At 44.0% G+C, this 18,831-nt stretch overlaps 1 protein-coding gene across 3 annotated transcripts in view; it reads left to right on the top strand.

Annotated features, from left to right (window-relative positions):
- The window catches only part of ADAM19 (ADAM metallopeptidase domain 19), a 49,269-nt gene extending 33,735 nt beyond the window's left edge, over nt 1-15,534 (top strand). For all 3 annotated transcript variants that reach the window (XM_069953376.1, XM_069953385.1, XM_069953394.1), the window contains 15 exons: nt 689-760; nt 1,120-1,286; nt 2,686-2,770; nt 2,915-3,054; nt 5,161-5,338; nt 5,666-5,755; nt 5,867-6,062; nt 7,100-7,208; nt 8,063-8,264; nt 8,442-8,519; nt 10,095-10,203; nt 10,298-10,448; nt 11,786-11,846; nt 12,192-12,383; nt 14,294-15,534. In XM_069953376.1, the coding sequence (XP_069809477.1) occupies nt 689-760; nt 1,120-1,286; nt 2,686-2,770; nt 2,915-3,054; nt 5,161-5,338; nt 5,666-5,755; nt 5,867-6,062; nt 7,100-7,208; nt 8,063-8,264; nt 8,442-8,519; nt 10,095-10,203; nt 10,298-10,448; nt 11,786-11,846; nt 12,192-12,383; nt 14,294-14,368 (1,905 nt within the window). In that variant the 3' untranslated portion in view covers nt 14,369-15,534. The remainder of the gene's footprint in view (nt 1-688; nt 761-1,119; nt 1,287-2,685; nt 2,771-2,914; nt 3,055-5,160; nt 5,339-5,665; nt 5,756-5,866; nt 6,063-7,099; nt 7,209-8,062; nt 8,265-8,441; nt 8,520-10,094; nt 10,204-10,297; nt 10,449-11,785; nt 11,847-12,191; nt 12,384-14,293) is intronic.
- Nucleotides 15,535-18,831: the final 3,297 nt, after the last annotated feature.

Here is an 18,831-nt window from a genome sequence, read left to right as displayed (position 1 = left end):
CTACTACTTCTCTACATCTATACACCTCCTCGTCTTCGTTCTCCTCCAATGTACTGGTCCTCTACTACTGAAATGCTATTCTACTACTCCTTTACACTACTACTTCTCCACTACTGATTTACTTGTACACTTCTGCTCTTCTACTACTACAATTTACTCTTGTACTATTCTACTGTAGTACTACTACTACTACTACTACTACTCCTGTACTCTACTACTCCTCTTCTACTATTGTTTTACTGTAATTCTCGTCTACTCATCCTCACCCCTTCTACTATTGCCACTCAGCTTTACTACTTCTATTACTACTCCTACTTCTCTATTCTTCTGCTTTACAGCACTGCTGCTATTCTGTTTTTACTTCCCTGCTATACTACTACTCCAATACTATATCTACTCCACTGCACTACTACTTTGCTGTACGACTACTACTCTAGTACTATTACTTTACTTGTACTCCATTACTACCCTAGCATATAGTGTCATGGCAGTCCCATGGCGGTATTCATACAGGAAAGCTAAGTGAATATTCATATGAATCTGAGGTTTTTCCATCTCTCAGTACATGCAGGAATCCAGACAGTCCAGCCTCTGTAATCCATACTCATACATACCTGCTAGACTCGACAGCCATGTCTATGATCTCTATATATTTCATTTACATTGATTGTTGTTTTCTCACATCCAGTACCAGAAACACGACCTCGACTTGGAGCGAACTCAGCGCAAGATGCTGGAAGTGACCAACTATATAGATAAGGTACAAGACGTAATAAATACACACAAAACATATGACTACTATTATCACCATCTAATAAGCTAGGATACAAACCACTCAATGTGTCTGCCTATACCGCCACATATCTGCCATATATAAGGCACAGGGATGGCCACTGCTTGTTCATTCAACCAGCTGGTTTCATACTCTCATATAATATTACAAGGCCTAGATAGTCCCTCTTATATAATATTATAAGAATATAGACAGTCCCATTCAGTTTCTATTGGGGAAGACTTGAGCTGTCCCGATGGCCCCTACAGCATATATGTCCTGGGTGTATATAACTAAGAACATGGCTGTCGTTCTAATCCTTATACTGATATCAGCCCTCCATCTAGTTTTACAGGGCTCTGAAGATCCGTATTGCTCTGGTTGGATTAGAGGTCTGGACAGCGGGAGATAAGTGCAATGTGTCCGAGAATCCATACGTCACCTTACGTGCCTTCCTGTCCTGGAGACGAAAGATCCTGTTGAAGACGCCACACGACAATGCACAGCTCATAACGTAAGGATAAGTATGAAGGTGACCTCAATTGTACAGTTCTCAGTGTCATTTAGGGTCCAAGTATGGACCATATGGCAAAACCGATCAAACACTGAAGATACCCAACCAAAAAAAAAAAAAGATTTTAAAGGGATTTTCCAGCGCTATAAAAACATGGCCACTTTCCTCTAGAGACAGCACCACTCTTGTCTCCAGGTTGGGTGCAGGTTCTGTAACTTTATTCCATTGAAGTGAATGGAGCTTAAAGTGTCACTGTCGTGAAATTTTTTTTTGCAGAAATCAATAGTCCAGGCGATTTTAAGAAACTTTGTAATTGGGTTTATGATCCGAAAAATGCATTTTTATCATGAAAAAGCAGTTTGAAGCTCTCCCCCCTGTCTTCATTGTTCTCCTATGGAGAGAGCTAAAGAGAAGACCAAAACAGGACAACAAAGAGTTAATCTACAAATCCCTCACCCGTTATCTGTTCTGACCATCACCAGTGACCTGTCTGAGCTCGGATTACAGCTGTCACCCAGCTCCATGCCTGTAATCCTCTGTTATCTGCTTTCTGCTGCCGGCTAACTCCCTCCTTCCTCCTCCCCTCTCCCTAGAGCAGACTGGGGACGTCTCCTGCAACAAGTCACAATTTTCTGATTTTTCAGAGTGGATGAAAAAGAGGAAGGAGGGGGGGACCTGGGAAAAGGCTTTTTACATGCAGATAATGGCAGATTTGGCTAATAAACCCAATTACAAAGTTTCTTAAAATCGCCTGGACTATTGATTTCTGCAAAAAAAAAAATACGACAGTGACTCTTTAATTGCAACCCACACCCGAACTGGAGACAAGAGTGGTGCTGTCTCTGGAAGAAAGTGGCCATGTTTTTCTAACGCTGGATAACTCCTTTAATTAAGCCGTATACAGATGTGTTCTGTGTACATCTCTATGGAATAGGTTGGGGTTATATGAATAATAGGTGATGAGTTATAGAATAGATGCACGTCATACTGCCGAATGTTTGTGTCATTGCTGGGCTCTTATATAGCTTTAGTCCAAAGTAAGGAAACTTCCCCGCTTACATAATAGCTTTGGCATCCCTGTCTAAGAGCCGTAACCCCCCCTAGCATGCTACATTGTAATGCAAAGAATTTTAGCACATGGGGGCGTCATGAAATGTTTTGAGGAAGGGGACATGACTTTATGCATAGGATTTTAACGCCAAGACAGTGGAGAAAGAACTTGTCATCAGTTTGTTAGTTACCCTCTTATCCAGACCAGATTTTCTGTTCTGCCATGTATTATGTATATTTGCCATCTTCTTTGAGACGATCACTACCCTAGGATTGCAATCTGGTGAATATAGAAGAAGGCAATTGTCTATTTCCTGCCTTGTTTGTAACATTTCCCTCCATCCTGCAGAGGGCGCACTTTCCATGGTACAACAATTGGACTGGCTCCGCTACAGGCGATGTGCTCTTCCTTCCAGTCTGGAGGGGTGAACATGGTAAGCGTATTCAATGACCACTTAATTCCTATGTATACTGGCATTACGTGTACCCATTACCGCTGCCCGGCTCATCTATATATACAATCTTCTTCCCTCTGCGTTATTTTGTGTATTCAGTACAACTTGTTTATGTCATTGCAGGATCATTCAGACAATGCAATCGGAGTCGCAGCCACTATGGCCCATGAAATGGGACATAATTTCGGAATGAGCCATGACTCTGCCGGTTGTTGCACAGCCAAACCAGAAGATGGCGGATGCATCATGGCTGCTGCTACTGGGTGAGTAACTATTTAAAGGGGTTATCCAGCGCTACAAAAAATTGACCACTTTCTTGCAGAGACAGCACTACTTTTGTCTCCAGCTTGGGCTGGGTTTTGTTGCTCAGTTTTATTAAAGTGAATGGAGCTTAAAGGGGTTATCCAGCGCTACAAAAACATGGGCACTTTTCCCCCTGCTGTTGTCTCCAGCTCAGGTGCAGTTTGCAATTAAGCTCCATTCACTTCAATGGAACTGAGTCTTAAAACCCCACCCAAACTGGAGACAACAGTAGGGGGAAAGTGGCCATGTTTTTGTAGCGCTGGAAAACCCCTTTAATTGCAAACCACACCTGAACTGGAGACAAGAGTCATGTTGTCTCTGAAAGAATGTGGCCATGTTTTTGTAGCACTGGATAAGCCCTTTAAAGCCTGCTTAGTAAAGCTGGTCATACATATTAGCTGGTCCCACCACCTTACACACACACGCTCATCCTGGTTGACCATACATGTATTCGGAATAGGGAAAGAGGGGAAAGCCACTGTCAGACATCTTTGGCAGCTTATCGACCCAGGAGACAAGAGAGGGACTGAGCGTTAAAATCCAACATGCCTCATCCTTCTCTCCCCTGACATTTTCTATAGGTGTAAAGTTGGGGGCCACAATACAAATTAGATGCTTGGTTGATCCTGTCGAGATAAACTGGGTATACACATTAAGGCCATGTTCACACAACGTATGTTTTGGATAAATCACGGCCGTTGTTGCAATTTGCAACAACGGCCATGATTTATACAAAACACACGTTCCATTGTAATGAATGGAATACCAGCCGAAGTGTATGCACATGGTATATGCTCCGGCCGGGATTCCATGAAAACTGACTTGTCACACAATGGAGCGTGCGTCCGAAGCCATTGTGTGCAGTGGTGAATTCCGAATTCAGCAGAAATGAAGATCATCCGTTGGTACTGCAGTCCATCCACTAAATTTCAACAGTGTGTGAACAGAGCCTTTCTGTTTTTTCAACTCACTCCTGGTTTTGGTTGCATTATGAGGACCAAAATACTGAGCAAAAATACTGGGTGTGAGCATAGCGTCAATTAAAGTCTGATATGTCCCTGTCACTTTAAAAAAAAAAAAAAAAAAATGTGATCAGTTGGTCTGAATGTCAATTTTTTTTTTTTTTTTAAGTGACTGGGACACTTTAAGTGTGCGACTACTAGAGCAGTGCAGGCCGTTTGAACCTGATTGTGCGGCATTTGATTACCGATGGTGGAAGAAGTTGGATGCAGCCTTAAGGCTGCCACAAAAACATGGATACTCCCATAGGCCATACTCATGTTTTCCAGGACTCCCTAGGGCTGCATCCAACTTTCAGCTAAAGCCACACGCTCTGGTTTGAATGGACCTAAGTGTGCTCAAATTCCCTCATCTCTAGTGACTACTGACCAATTAGTTTTTAAAGGGGTACTCTAGCAAAATACTTTTTCTTTCAGATCAGCTGGTGTCAGAAAGTTTTATAGAGTTGTAATTTACTTCTAGTTAAAAATCTTCAGTTTTCCAGTACTTATCAGCTGCTGTATGTCCTGCTGGGAATTATGTATTTTTTCAGCCTGACATAGTGCTGCCACCTCTGTCCATGTCAGGAACTGTCCAGAGCAGGAGAGGTTTTCTATGATGATTTGCTGCTGCTCTGGACAGTTCCTGACATGGACAGAGGTGGCAGCGGAGAGCACCGTGTCAGACTGGAGAGAATACACCACTTCCTGCAGGACATACAGCAGCTAATAAGTACTAGAAGACTTTTTAAATACAAGGAAATTACAAATCTATATAACTTTCTGACACCAGTTGATTTGAAAGAAAAAGATTTTTGACAGAGTACACCCCTTTAAACCCCCCTGAACATATTACTAAACAATTCTAGCTGCTTGCTGCCCCCTGCAGGTAGAGAAGGGCATCGAATTGTTTACTAATCCTCATGGGTGGTACATCCTGAGAAATAAGGCCTCTGTTTGTCCACTGCCAGTGATTATGGGTATGACATAGCATTGGGCCTTGATAGAAGAAGAGATTGACAGCAAAAATCATTGACAAGGTCGGATTATTTTCTATGCTGTTTTCAGGCATCCTTTTCCCAAAGTGTTCAACGCCTGTAATAGACGGGAGCTGGATCGCTTCTTACGCTCAGGAGGAGGGATGTGCCTCAGCAACACCCCCGACACCAAGACGCTTTATGGAGGAGCGCGCTGTGGGAATGGCTTCTTGGAGGAGGGAGAGCAGTGTGACTGCGGGGATCTTGAGGTATGTATTGGTGTATGTGTAAGTGGTTCCTGTGCACAGCTCCAATTCCAGGGATGGAAAACCTTCGACCCTCCAGCTGTTGCAAAACTACAACAGCCTTTGGCTGTCCAGGCATGATGGGAGTTGTAGTTTTGCAACAGCTGGAGGGCCGAAGATTTTCCATCCCTGTCCTATTCAGATCTATATGCTTTTATTACTGCAACTACTGCAAGCTGGGAGCTGTGTACACAAAATGGTAGAATATTTATCATCAAAGTGCATGACATCAAGCTGCGGATGAAGACCATGAATCCATAGACATTACATGGTTCTCTCTCCTTTTTGTAGCAATGCGATAACCCATGCTGCAATGCCACCACGTGCACGCTACTGCCAGGTGCCGAATGTGCCCACGGGACATGCTGCCATCAATGCAGAGTAAGACATCTCTTCCGTCTGACACTACGGTTATATTTATGGTGTGTAGATGCCAGGGGCCTTATAGGAAACACATGTAGCCTAATCCTAATGTGTAAAATTCCTCATTAGCTGAGGCCACCTGGATTCCCATGTCGGAAGACCTCCAGATCCTGCGACCTTCCAGAGTACTGCACCGGACGTTCTCCCGAGTGTCCTCCTAACTCCTTCCAGCTGGACGGGACATCTTGCCAAAACGGAGAAGCTTTTTGCTACAACGGGAGATGCCTTACACACCAGCAACAGTGCCGGCAGCTCTGGGGAAATGGTGAGTCACGTCATGGAGAGATGCGTACAGTATAGGATACTGTCCTCGTGTGCGGTACTGCAGCTCCTGTGTGCAACTATAGACTGAGCAGAGCTGAGCTGCACTACTGCACATAGCGATACGAGTACAATGATGCAGGGCCATGTATTATGTTGGTGCAATATATATATATATATATATATATATATATATATATATATATACATATTGCAGTGACATGATGAAATGACCACACCGTTCCATCATTTCCCTAGGGTATTGATCAAATCACTGACCCCTTTCAGGGAAATGATGGAATGAACTCCTGCGACATAGAATTCGCTTACCGTATCGCCTCTCTGCTCCCTTGGCCCCTCCGCTCTGCTGCCTCTCTATTCCCCTGCTACGCACCTCCTGCTCCCCTGGCCTGTCCGCTCTGCTCCCCTGGCCCGTCCGCTCTGCTCCCCTGGCCCGTCCGCTCTGCTCCCAGTCTGCCCCAACACCATATGCCTGCCGGGAGGTGTGTTGCTCTGCTCCCCGTCCGCCCCTGGTCCTGTCCGCCCTGCTGCCGTATGCCTGCTGGGGAGGCATGCAGCTCTGCTCCACTGTCCGGCCTGCCGCCATACGGTTGCTGGGGCGGTGTGCCGCTCTGCTCCCTTTCACTGCAACAATTATATATATATATATATATATATATATATACATATATATGTATAATACACACACACGGTGGTCAAAAAGTAGGTGGGCAGTATGTTTAACAGGGTTATGGAGGGGGAGATTTATCAAACATGGCGTAAAGTGAAACTGGCTCAGTTGCCCCTAGCAACCAATCAGATTTCACCTTTTATTTTCCCCAACTGAGCCAGTTTCACTTTACACCATATTTGATAAGTCTCCCCCATAATGTCTAATATATTTTATCAGAGAAAAAATGTCTCTTTTACCCCTTATCAAGCTCCCCCCTCCTTACTTTACACCATGTTTAATCTCCTCCAGCATAGCAATATTACATTTTATGTATTTATATACCTGACACATGCATTGTGTTTGTACAGGAGCGAGCATCGCGCCAGATATTTGCTTTGAAAGGATAAATTCGGCTGGCGATCAGTACGGAAACTGCGGGCGAGATATGAACGGTGAATACAGGAAATGTGAAGCCAAGTGAGTGGGTAATGTAGTAATGCAAGTGATACAGGACTACATGAAGAAGGATGTGTTAGTACAGGGGTAGGGAACCTTGGCTCTCCAGCTGTTGCAAAACTACAACTCCCATCATGCCTGGACAGCCAAAGCTTTAGCTTTGGCTGTCCAGGCATGATGGGAGTTGTAGTTTTGCAACAGCTGGAGAGCCAAGGTTCCCTACCCCTGAGTTAGTAGGTAAAGTACGATGATGAACTAGCAATGTTGCAAGAGGACATCATCACAGTGTATGTGTGAGTGCCTCTTATATGTGGACATATGTTATATTACCATTTTTCAACTCTGCTACATCCCGTCTACAGAGGATCGCTGGAGCAGATAAGCTCTGCTACATGCCTGCAAATAAGATGTAGCAAAGGTGAAAAATAGCATTGGCAGGTGACACTGTAGCAATCCCAACATGGCCTGAGGGGGCAGTAGAGAGACCATGTCACAGCTCTGTGCACTACAGCGCTTCGGCCAGATAATATACTGTAGGGCAGGGGTAAGGGACCTCTGCTCTCCAGCTGTTGCAAAACTACTTTGGCTGTCCAGGCATGATGGGAGTTGTAGTTTTGCAACAGCTGGAGAGCCGAGGTTACCCACCCTTAATACAGAGGGTACAAAACTACCAGAAAAGTTATAAAACTTTATGAAGGTGAATTGCAAAGTTATAACTTTGCAAAATATGACAAGATAAATGCATTGGCTTTAAAGAGTACACCTTTAAGCCTGAATGGTGGGTAAGAGGAATGGTTTCTTTACTACTAGTAAAGTACCCGCAGCGTTCCTGGATTTGAGCAGTTTCTATAGGTCGTATTGTCTCTTCTTTCTAGACATGCCAAGTGTGGGAAGATCCAGTGCCTAAGCCCTGCCTATAAGCCCATAGAACACAGCGCGGTTGCAATAGACACCACTATCAGCGTGCAGGGGAGACGCATCCTCTGCAGGGGGACACATGTTTACAGAATAACCGAAGAGGAGGATATGATGGATCCAGGTCTGGTCCTGTCTGGTACTAAGTGCGGCGAGAACCAGGTCAGATACTCTAATACTCACTGTACCCTATATCTTCTGTCTATTGCATTTCATAAAACGCACCCCCCCCCCCTCCCCATGTCAGGCATATGCCGTATATGCCATCACTGTGGTGATGCTGAGCTCGCTATCTGCATCAATACAGATCTTATAATTGTCTTTTCTTTTTTTCCCCAGATTTGCTTTGAAGGACAGTGCAAAAATATTTCATTCTTGCAAGTGGATGAGTGTGCTAAGAAATGCAATGGGCATGGGGTGAGTATCTCTGGTCTCTCTCTTAGGCCGGTTCCACATTGGTGTAAGACAGATGAAATTTTGCATCTGTTTTATAGCCGCGAGTCATGGCCTGACCCCGGGCCTACTGACCCATACTGGGAACTGTCAGGTCAGGTCATCAGGGCTGGGACTTGCGATGGAAATACAGACACAAATGCCCCTGTGTAACTGGCTCATAGGCTAAACTCTTCACTATCAAATAGACAATAGTATACACAGTTTGTTAAAGGGGTATTCTCCCCATAAGATAGGAAATAACAAGCAGATTGTTGGGGACCCGACCTTCCAAACCCCGATCGCTCAGCACCCGGGCATGGCCACTGCAGCCAAGGCTTTATTCATTGTCTATGGTGTCGCTGAACTCTGCCCAGCTAATAGGTCTGTCACTTTAAGATACTTTTAATATGTTCCAGAGCAAAGGTGCCCTTCATCTGTTGCAAAACTACAATTCCCATCATGCCTGGACAGTCAAAGCTTTAGCATGATGGGAATTGTAGTTGTGTAACAGCCGGAGGGCCTGAGTTTGATACCTGTGTTCTAGAGACATGTGAAAAGTTTTCATTAGCCTCGGTCTGGATGGTTAGACTTCACTGATCACTACAGTGAACCAGGAGAAGTGTTTAGCTAAGAGTTTTACTCCCTGAGATGATCTCTATTGTAAGGCTATGCAGCCCCTTTCCTGCATTGAGCTGAGAAGTGAAGCTCTTAGCCATGCGCTTCTCCCAGCTCTACCTAACAACCAGTGGGGGTGGAAAACCCAGACCCTGACCAAACAAAACGTTTGACATGTCTCTAGGACATGTCAAAAGTTTTCAACGTGAGAGGGACCCTCGTATTCCTACAGCACCACCGCAGACGTAACAAAAAATTGCACTTGTAGTTGCTCCATGTTTTAGTATATGTCTAAGAGTTTTCATCATTAGGCAGGTGACTGCTTTCTTCCTATAACAGCACCACATTTGTACATGGATTGTGTGTGGTAGTGTAGCGCAGCTATTTTTAAAGTAAGTTAGACTGCTGCAATACCACATACAGCCTGTAGACAGGTGTGGCGCTGTGTTTGGAGGAAAGACGCTCAGGGTTTTCTAGATCTGGACTACCCTTTAATATTGTCCTCTGTGGACAGATCTATCTGATTGTAATAAATGACTCTCCAGTCTTAGTCTCCAGTCCTCCGGTACTTATCAGCTGCTGTATGTCCTGAAGGAAGTGGTGCATTTTTTTCAGTCTGACACAGTGCTCTCTGCTGCCACCTCTGCCCATGACAGGAACTGTCCAGAGCAGTAGCAAATCCTCATAGAAAACCTCTCCTACTCTGGACAGTTCCTGACATGGACAGAGGTGGCAGCAGAGAGCACTGTGTCAGACAGGAAAGAATACACCACTTCCTGCAGCACATATAGCAGCTGATAAGTGATGGAAGACTGGAGATTTTAAAATAGAAGTAAACTGCAAATCCATATAACTTTTTTCACAGTTGACTTAAAAGAATTTTGTTTTTGCCAGAGTACCCCTTTAACTTTTTCTAACCCATACATACTATATGACCCACAGATTTGCAATAATAACCAGAACTGCCATTGTCTCCCTGGATGGAAGCCTCCCTATTGTAACCAGTCAGGTGATGGCGGCAGCATAGACAGTGGGCCGGTGCCTGCGGATGGTAAGTCCTATAAGGCGGCATATTTCCTATGATTAGATGGGTATACACTGTATTCCAGATTACTGACTCTTGATTTTGACTCTGTATTTGCCAGGTTCTCAGTCTGTGGCCTTCTGGATCTTTATTCCTCTATCATTACTAGCTGGGTTTATAGTCATGCTGGTCGCATACCGCCACAGACATGGCTGCTTAAAAAGATTCCTCCATCCGGACAACGTGGCTGTAGCAGGATCTCTGCACAAGAGGTAGGCACAGTATTACATGGCTGCTGGCCATGAAGCTGTACAGGGAGAACGCAGAATAAGATGCATTGCTATACCAACGTGGGGTCCCCTTAAAGGGGTTATCCAGTGTTAGAAAAACATGGCCACTTTCTTCCAGCAACAGCTTGGGTCTTGTCTCCAGTTCAGGTGTGGTTTGCAATTAAAGGGGTACTCCGGGGTACCCCATTCCAGTGACGGTGCCCGGATCACGCCGCTCGGTACTCTCGTCCCGCAGCCGCTTCCTGGTCAGAGCTGCCGCATGAGACATGATGTCTCAAGGCAGCTCTGCCAATCAGTGGCCATAGCGGGGTCCCGCCTCGGCCGCTGAATGGCAGAGCTGCCTTGAGACGGCGTGATCCGGGCGCTGGAACGGAGGAGGTAAGTGACCTCCGGCTTTAATTTCCACCCCCTCCCCGGCGATCCTTAAAAATGCCCCCCGGCCTGGAGTACCCCTTTAAGCTCTATTTACTTCAATGAAGAAGAGTTGCAAAACCTGCACCCAAACTGGAAACAAGAGTGCTGCTGTCTCTGGCAGAAAGTGGCCATGTTTTTCAGCAGAGATCCCAAAGGAAGGACCCCTTCCAATCATACATTGATGGCATATCCTTGCAGTATGACATCACTTGGGAATACCCCTTTGGCTGCTTTTACACTCAGGATGCATTTTTGCATTTGCTTTGGCTGTCAGCCTGATGACCTGAACTGAGATCCGTTGTCCCCATCAGTAATGGTGCTGGATAACCAGACAAATGTATACCCGGCCTTAGGCTAGCATGAACATGTTTCTTTTCATTTATTAAACCCTGTTCAATTGAAATCTATAGGTTGTACAAGAGAACCCACTCTTTAAAGGGAATATCCGAGCTTTCCTCCACAAACAGCACCACTCCTCTCCTCAGTTTGGGTGTGGTATTGCAGCTATGTTCCATTGAAGTGAATGGAGCTGAATTGTAATACCACACACAACCTGAGGACAGGGGTGGCGCTGTTGTTGCCGGAAAGTAGCTGTGTTTTTTTTTCTAATCCTGAATAAGTTTTAAGAAGAAAGGAAACACATCTGTTTTCTTTTTGCTTAAATGTAACGTGCTATTTTCTACATATAATAGGGAACCTTGGCTCTCCAGCTGTTGCAAAACTACAACTCCCATCATGCCTGGACAGCCAAAGCTAAAGCTTTGGCTGTCCAGGCATGATGGGAGTTGTAGTTTTGCAACAGCTGGAGAGCCAAGGTACTCTACCCCTGGTATAAGCTATAGATGGTTGGCATGTATTTGCTTGTCATTCATATTTCCCCCCCTTTTTTTTTTAAACTTTACAAGTGAGAGTGGAGAGAAAGCAAGACTTGATTCTACCTCAAGACCCAGACCCCATATTCAGGTGGTAAGTTGTCCGCCATCTTATTATGGTATAGAAACAATAGGTGGAGATTTTTCAAACATGGTGTAAAGTGAGACTGGCTCAGTTGCCCCTAGCAACCAATCAGATTCCACCTTTAATTTTCCAAAGAGTCTGTGAGGAATGAAAGGTGGAATCTGATTGGTTGCTAGGGGCAACTAAGCCAGTTTCACTTTACACCATGTTGGATAAATCTCCTTTAATGTCTACCATTTTACATTTTTACGCATGTATGATGGTGGTCCGATGTCACACTATATACACATTATGGCCATGTGTCTATGCAGCTTGGCAGTTTCTAATAACGGACGATATGCTGTTTTTCTGCAGTGTCCGAACAGCCCGATCAATTTACAGTCCAGTAATGGAACGAGTGAACAAAGGTCCTCATCCAAGGATCAGCATGGTGGTCACCACCCAGTCAGCAAGCCGCTAGAGGGTGGAACAATGAAAAATACTCAAACAAGAATTCCTCCGCCGAGCAGACCACCGCCACCTCCCCCAACTCATCCACCCCCTAAGGTACAGACGACATATAAAATGCAGGATTATAAAATCATGGCTACTCTGTCCCTGATACACCTCCGCACCTGTCCTTGGTTGTGTTAGGTGCGAAACCACGCCTGCATGTGATGTCCAATGTCGCCACAACATCAGGCAGCTAGTGGACATCACATGTGGGGGTGACTATGGTCACGTGCACCAGCCCCCCTTTAGTCTTGGACAATATATTTCGGCCAGTGGGAGGAAGCAGAACATCTAAAATCTTTTCTGCTTCCTGGATAATCACTTTAAAGTGACACTGCCCCCCCCTTTTTTTGCATTCTGACTTCTCTACACAGGTGTGAAGGGTAAATGTAGCAGTTTTCATACCTTATTTTATATTTTACGTGACGTATAATATAAAATAAGGTATGAAAACTGCTTTTTCCAGTAAAAAGTTATTTTTGGCCCGCCACACTTTTCCATTGCTGTGTTAAATCTGGCCCTCCTGACGTTGCAGCATATTATAATATGGGTGGTCCGGATGGCTGCTCAGACCGCCCATATTATAATCTCGTAGGCCGCAGGCTACTATCTAAGAGACTATTTTAGGGACTGGCTTCTACATAAGAGACTATTGGGAGGGCTGGCTACTATATAAGAGACTATGGGAGAGGGCTGGCTACTATATAAGAGACTATTGGGAGGGCTGGCTACTATATTGGGCACTATTGGGAGGGCTGGCTACTATATTGGGCACTATTGGGAGGGCTGGCTACTATATTGGGCACTATTGGAAGGGCTGGCTACTATATTGGGCACGATTAGGTGTGTTGGCTACTATATGGATCACTATTGGGAGGACTGACTACTATGTGGGGCTCTAATAGTAGGCCTGGCTAGTATGTGGGGCACTATTGGGAGCGGGGGGGCTACTACATGTGGCACAATATGGGATTACCTACTGTTTGAGGGATATAATGGGTAACTACCATGCGGGGACAATTACTTTAGGATAGGCACTGCCAGAAACTGCACATGCATTTTCATTAAATATCAAGGTTGGCCTGTGACTTTGTCCAATTTTTTAATTTTGGCCCACTGTGTATTTGAGTTTGACACCCCTGATGTATAATATAAAATAAGGTATGAAAACTGCAAAATTTACCCTTTACACCTGTGTAGAGAAGTCCATTGCCACCATGGAGAGTATGCCAGTGACCTAGTCTGGTGCAGTTGAAGTGGTCCCAGCACCCCCCAGTGCCCTCTTGTGATGCCACCTACCTATTAAATATGTATGCAAGAGGCTGAATCAGTGATGTCACTCCTGGCCTCCTGCATATTCATTAGGTGGCGTTACGAACGGGCAGGGAAAGTGGTGCATTATGGGTGCTGGGACCTCCCCCAGTGCACGACAAGGAATTCCGGTCATATCTTTTCAACCGGATCTCAGATTTTCAAAAGCGTGACAGGTCTAGATTCAGTGTGGCGACACCGATCTGCCCTTACCAAAAAGTCCATATGTGCAAGGTCTGTGCTAGATTTGCTTTAAATGTTTTATAACATTTGACTTGCCTATAGATGAATTGAAGTGGTAGTTCACCAATTTTTTTTCTTTTAAATCAGCTGGTGCCAGAGATTTGTAATAAACCTCTATTTAAAAAAATCTTGATTCTTCCAGAACTTATCAGCTGCTGTATGTCCTGCAGGAAGTGGTGTATTATTTTGCAGTCTGGAGAGCAAAGTTTTCTATGGGGATTTGCTACTGCTCTGGACCGTTCCTGTCACGGACAGAGGTGGCAGCAGACTGGAAAGAAAACCCCACTTCCTGCAGGACATACAGTGGCTGATAAGTACTGGAAGACTGGAGTTTTTTTTATTTGTGAACTACCCCTTGCATATTAATAAAAGTATTTCCTGTGACTAATCTGACTGTCCTCATTTTATAGGTGTTACAGCCCCCTAGAAAAACTCCCCCTCCCCCTATACCCCCAAGCAGGAAGAGACCGACGGCCAAGGAGTGAAGAAGAGGACATCTGTGGATGATCTGTGACATCATGTCCTAGAAAGATGACAGCGTGAACCTCTCCATGGGCAGCGATACCTGACACGCTGCCAGTACCATTTCCGCCTATAGAAATGTTACTAGGGGGTTCTCAGAACTGGAGATGAAGTATTGGTCATCGCAGCAGGGATATGTCTGTAGTCTCCCTGTCAGTCATCCCATTGAAGAACACTACAGTAGCCTCTCCGCTGCCTGAAATGGCTGATAACAGGGAACAATAGCTGATAGAAGGTTAGGTGTCTCTTCAGATATGGCTATGCTACTATCCCAAGCAGATTGTATTGAAAGAGAATAAGTAGAGAATTATCTCAGGCATGGAAATCTGCCGATATATACTGATATATATATTAGTGATGTGTATCCGGAGGCAATTATGTCAACGCACCCAGTTTTTATGACTGTAGCCCTTAAAGGGGTTGTCCAGGCTTAAAAAAAAAAAAACATGGCCGCTTCCCTTCACAAACAGCGCCACTCATCTTCAGTTTGGGTGCAGTATTGCATCTCCGTTCCATTGAAATAAATGGAGTTGAATTGTAATACCACACGCAACCTGAAGACAGGGGTGGTGCTGTCTTTGCAAGAAAGTAGCTGTGTTTTTTTTTCTCATCCTAAAGGCCCTATTACACCAACAGATCTGACGACAGATTATCTGCCAAAGATTTGAAGCCAAAGCCAGGAGTGGATTTGAAAAGAGGAGAAATCCAGTCTTTCCTTTATGACCTGATCTCTGATTATAGTTTGTTCCTGGGTTTGGCTTCAAATCTTTGGCAGGTAATCTGTCGTCAGATCTGTTGGTGTAATAGGGCCTTAAGATTTGTAATTTGTATAGATGTAACCTACATACAAAATACAGTATTTTTGTTGCGTTATACTAACCCTGTGTTATAAGCCGGAGCTGAACTCGCAATTCTGCTGGTTATTATTGCCAGTTTACCTACTATAATAAAATACAGAATTGTGAATGCAGCTCTGGACGTTACACAGGATCAGTAATGCAAGCGTGATACACTGGTATATGAGCAGACCTCAGCAGAATTGTATAAGGATGGAGGATGCGGCTGGTTAACCAAATTTTTATGTCTGTAAGGCTAGGTCCACACTACAATTTTGCAATCCGTTTTTTCATCCGTTTTTGCATAAAAAAAAAAACAGATGGAAAAAACGGATGTATTTGTGTGCATTCGTTTTGATCCATTTTTCCATTGACTAAAAAAAAAAAAAAAAAAAAAAAAAAAAAAACGGGTCAAAACGCATCCTTTTTTTTTAACTTAGACAAAAGTAAGGTCAGCCACGTTTTTGTGTACGTTTTAAAAAAGGATGCGTTTTGATCCGTTTTTTTTGGTTTTTTTTTATACTGGAAGTCAATGGAAAAACGGATCAAAACAGATGCACACAACTGCATCCGTTTATTTGCAAAAATGGATGAAAAAAAACGTAGTGTGGACCCAGCCTTAAAAAAAAAAAGGATCCGTTTTTTTTAAATAATAGAAGTCAATGTAAAAACAGATCAAAACGGATGTACACAATTTGCAAAAAAAACAAAAAAAACTAAACATATTGCAAAAACGTAGTGTGAACGCAGCCTAAGGCTAGGTTCACACTGTGTGTTTTTGCAATCCGTTTTTTTGCAAAAAAACGGATATATTTGTGTGCATCCGTTTTGATCCGTTTTTCCATTGACTTCTATTGTAAAAAAAAACTGATCAAAACGGATCCCTTTTTTTTTTGACACAAAAACGTAGCTGACACAAATTTTATGTCCGTTAAAAAAATTGGATCCGTTATGATACGTCTTTTTTTTTTTTTTACAATGGAAAAACGGATCAAAACGGATGCACACAAATGCATCAGTTTTTTTTTTTGCAAAAAACGGATTGCAAAAACACAGTGTGAACCTAGCCTTACACATTGAAAGAGATTGAGTTCAGAATCCTACAGTGGTAAAAGTCCATTTATCCAGGACTTTGTAGAAGTCACTATATCAGGGGGAGGGAACCTTGGCTGTCCAGCTAATGCAAAACTACAACTCCCATCATGCCTGGTCAGCCAAAGCTTTAGCTTTGGCTGTCCAGGCATGATGGGAGTTGTAGTTTTGCATTAGCTGGACAGCCAAGGTTCCCTCCCCCTGCAGTATATGATATCCCTGTGCTCATATTTCAGCTCTGAGAAACTACAACCCCCACCGTGTCAAGGTATGTGACCGCTGTAGGATCCCAAGCCATTGACTCCCATGACAAGCTAGTGGAAAACTACAACTCCCAGCATGGCATGGTTTCAATGCAACTTGATCTAGAGCGGTTATTCTTAGAAATGCTGGAAATATTTAGATACCCGCTATATGTGTAAGTTTTGCAGTAGTAACAAGTGGGCGATGGTAGCTCAGATCCATCACTGTAAATGGGAGCGGAGCTGTAATAGCACACACAACCTGAGGACAGGGGTGGTGCTGTTTTTGCAAGAAAGTAGCTGTGTTTTTAATCTCTTCAAACGGGTACTCCGTCGAAAAATCTTTTTCTTTCAAATCAACTGGTGTCAGAAAGTTATATAAATTTGTAATTTATAAAAAAAATATCTAGTCTTCCAGTGCTTATCAGCTGCTGTATGTCCTGCAGGAAGTGGTATTCTTTCCAGTCTGCTGCTACCTCTGTCCATGTCATGAACTGTCTAGAGCAAGAAAGGTTTTGCTGCTGCTCTAGACAGTTCCTGACATGGACAGAGGTGGCAGCAGAGAGCACTGTGTCAGACTGGAAAGATTACACCACTTTCTGCAGGACCTACAGCAGCTGATAAGTACTGGAAGACTTGAGATTTTTATTTTTTTATTTTATAGAAGTAATTTACAAATCTACTTTATATAACTTTCTATAAGTAAAAAGAAATAGCTGGATAACCCCTTTAATTCCTTGCGGTACCACAATACTGGAACATCATGAGAGTAATATGTTTATTTTTCCGTAGCTTTTGATGGAAGAAATATCTGTTTTTTGGGGGATTATTTTGCACAATTTTTAGACCCTGGAGGTCTGGTTTTATTATTATTATTATTTTTGGTTATTTTTTAGTCTTATGTTATTTGCTATGTGTAATATAAATGTGACAGAGCTGGGTCTCTCAGCAGCCGGATGTCAACCCGAAACGGTGCTACTCGTATCGCCTCCATTGTTAGGGACTGGTCATATGGATTGCAGGTGGTTTGCACTACTGTGGCAGTGTGTGGGCCTCATGTGGAAGCAGGCTAGTTGCTTTTATACATGAGGGTCAATAGGGAGATGTATTATAATGTGCACCTTGTTCTCGGGGGTATAAGCCGCCTCAGGCTAGGGCCTGAATTTTTAGTGATTGTCAGGTTTCAGCCATATGTGACCCCCCCCCCCATTCACTGTCCCCCTATAGGAGATATAAGTCACATGCACCTTAATTTGTTTATGATTCTCAATGGTTTTCCCTTTAAGGCCATATTACACGACTGGAGCTGTAAATCTAGGTAGTGTAGATCGGCGCTCGTTTACAAAGCATGTCAGGCGACCAAGGCATGTGTGGGCCGAAGAATTTTAAACATGAGAATTGAACGATCAGCTGCCGATTGAGTCGATCACATAGTAGTGTCCCATTAAAGGGGTTATCCAGGCTTAGAAAAACAGCGCCACTCACTTCCAGAAACGGCGCCACTAATGTCCTCAGTTTAGGTGCGGTATTGCAGCTCAGTTCAGTTAAGGTGAACGGAGCTGAATTGTAATACCACACGCATCCTGATTATGGGGTGGTGCTGTTTTTGCAAGAAAATCTTTTTCTTAACCTGGATAACTCCTTTTATACCCCCCCCCCTCACACACACACACGGTCACCCCCATCTGGGGGGGGGGGAAATAGTAATCATAGTGATCAGATATAATGATGGGGAAAGGGACAAGAACACATGAAATAGTAGCTAATTTATTTTTTAGTAAAATATTTTATCAGGTAAAGTTGTTGTTTTTTTTTAATTTTCCCCCTTATCTATAATAAAGTGCAATTGCACATTGCAAAAATAAAGTGTTCCCACAGGCCGCTGAGCCTTGCAGTAAGCTGACACTTCTCATCAGATATCTCACAGGTAGACATACAATGAAAGGTAAGGGCCCTCTTAGTGACAGCTCCACTTCCGTCTCCCTGCACAGCGACAGAGCATGCCCACAACACTCCCGCCGTCTGCCCACACTTCCTGTTCTGTAGAGATTACTTCTCACAGGCAGATTTACAATGAAAGGTAAGGGCCCTCTTAGTGACAGCTCCCCTTCCGTCTCCCTGCACAGCGACAGAGCATGCCCACAACACTCCCGCCGTCTGCCCACACTTCCTGTTCTGTAGAGATCACTTCTCCCAGGCAGATTTACAATGAAAGGTAAGGGCCCTCTTAGTGACAGCTCCCCTTCCGTCTCCCTG

Source organism: Dendropsophus ebraccatus, chromosome 1, assembly GCF_027789765.1.
Source record: "Dendropsophus ebraccatus isolate aDenEbr1 chromosome 1, aDenEbr1.pat, whole genome shotgun sequence".
In the NCBI taxonomy this organism is placed as follows: domain Eukaryota; kingdom Metazoa; phylum Chordata; class Amphibia; order Anura; family Hylidae; genus Dendropsophus; species Dendropsophus ebraccatus.
Note: the sequence above shows the minus strand (reverse complement) of the source record. Positions and strands in the feature narration are given on the sequence as shown.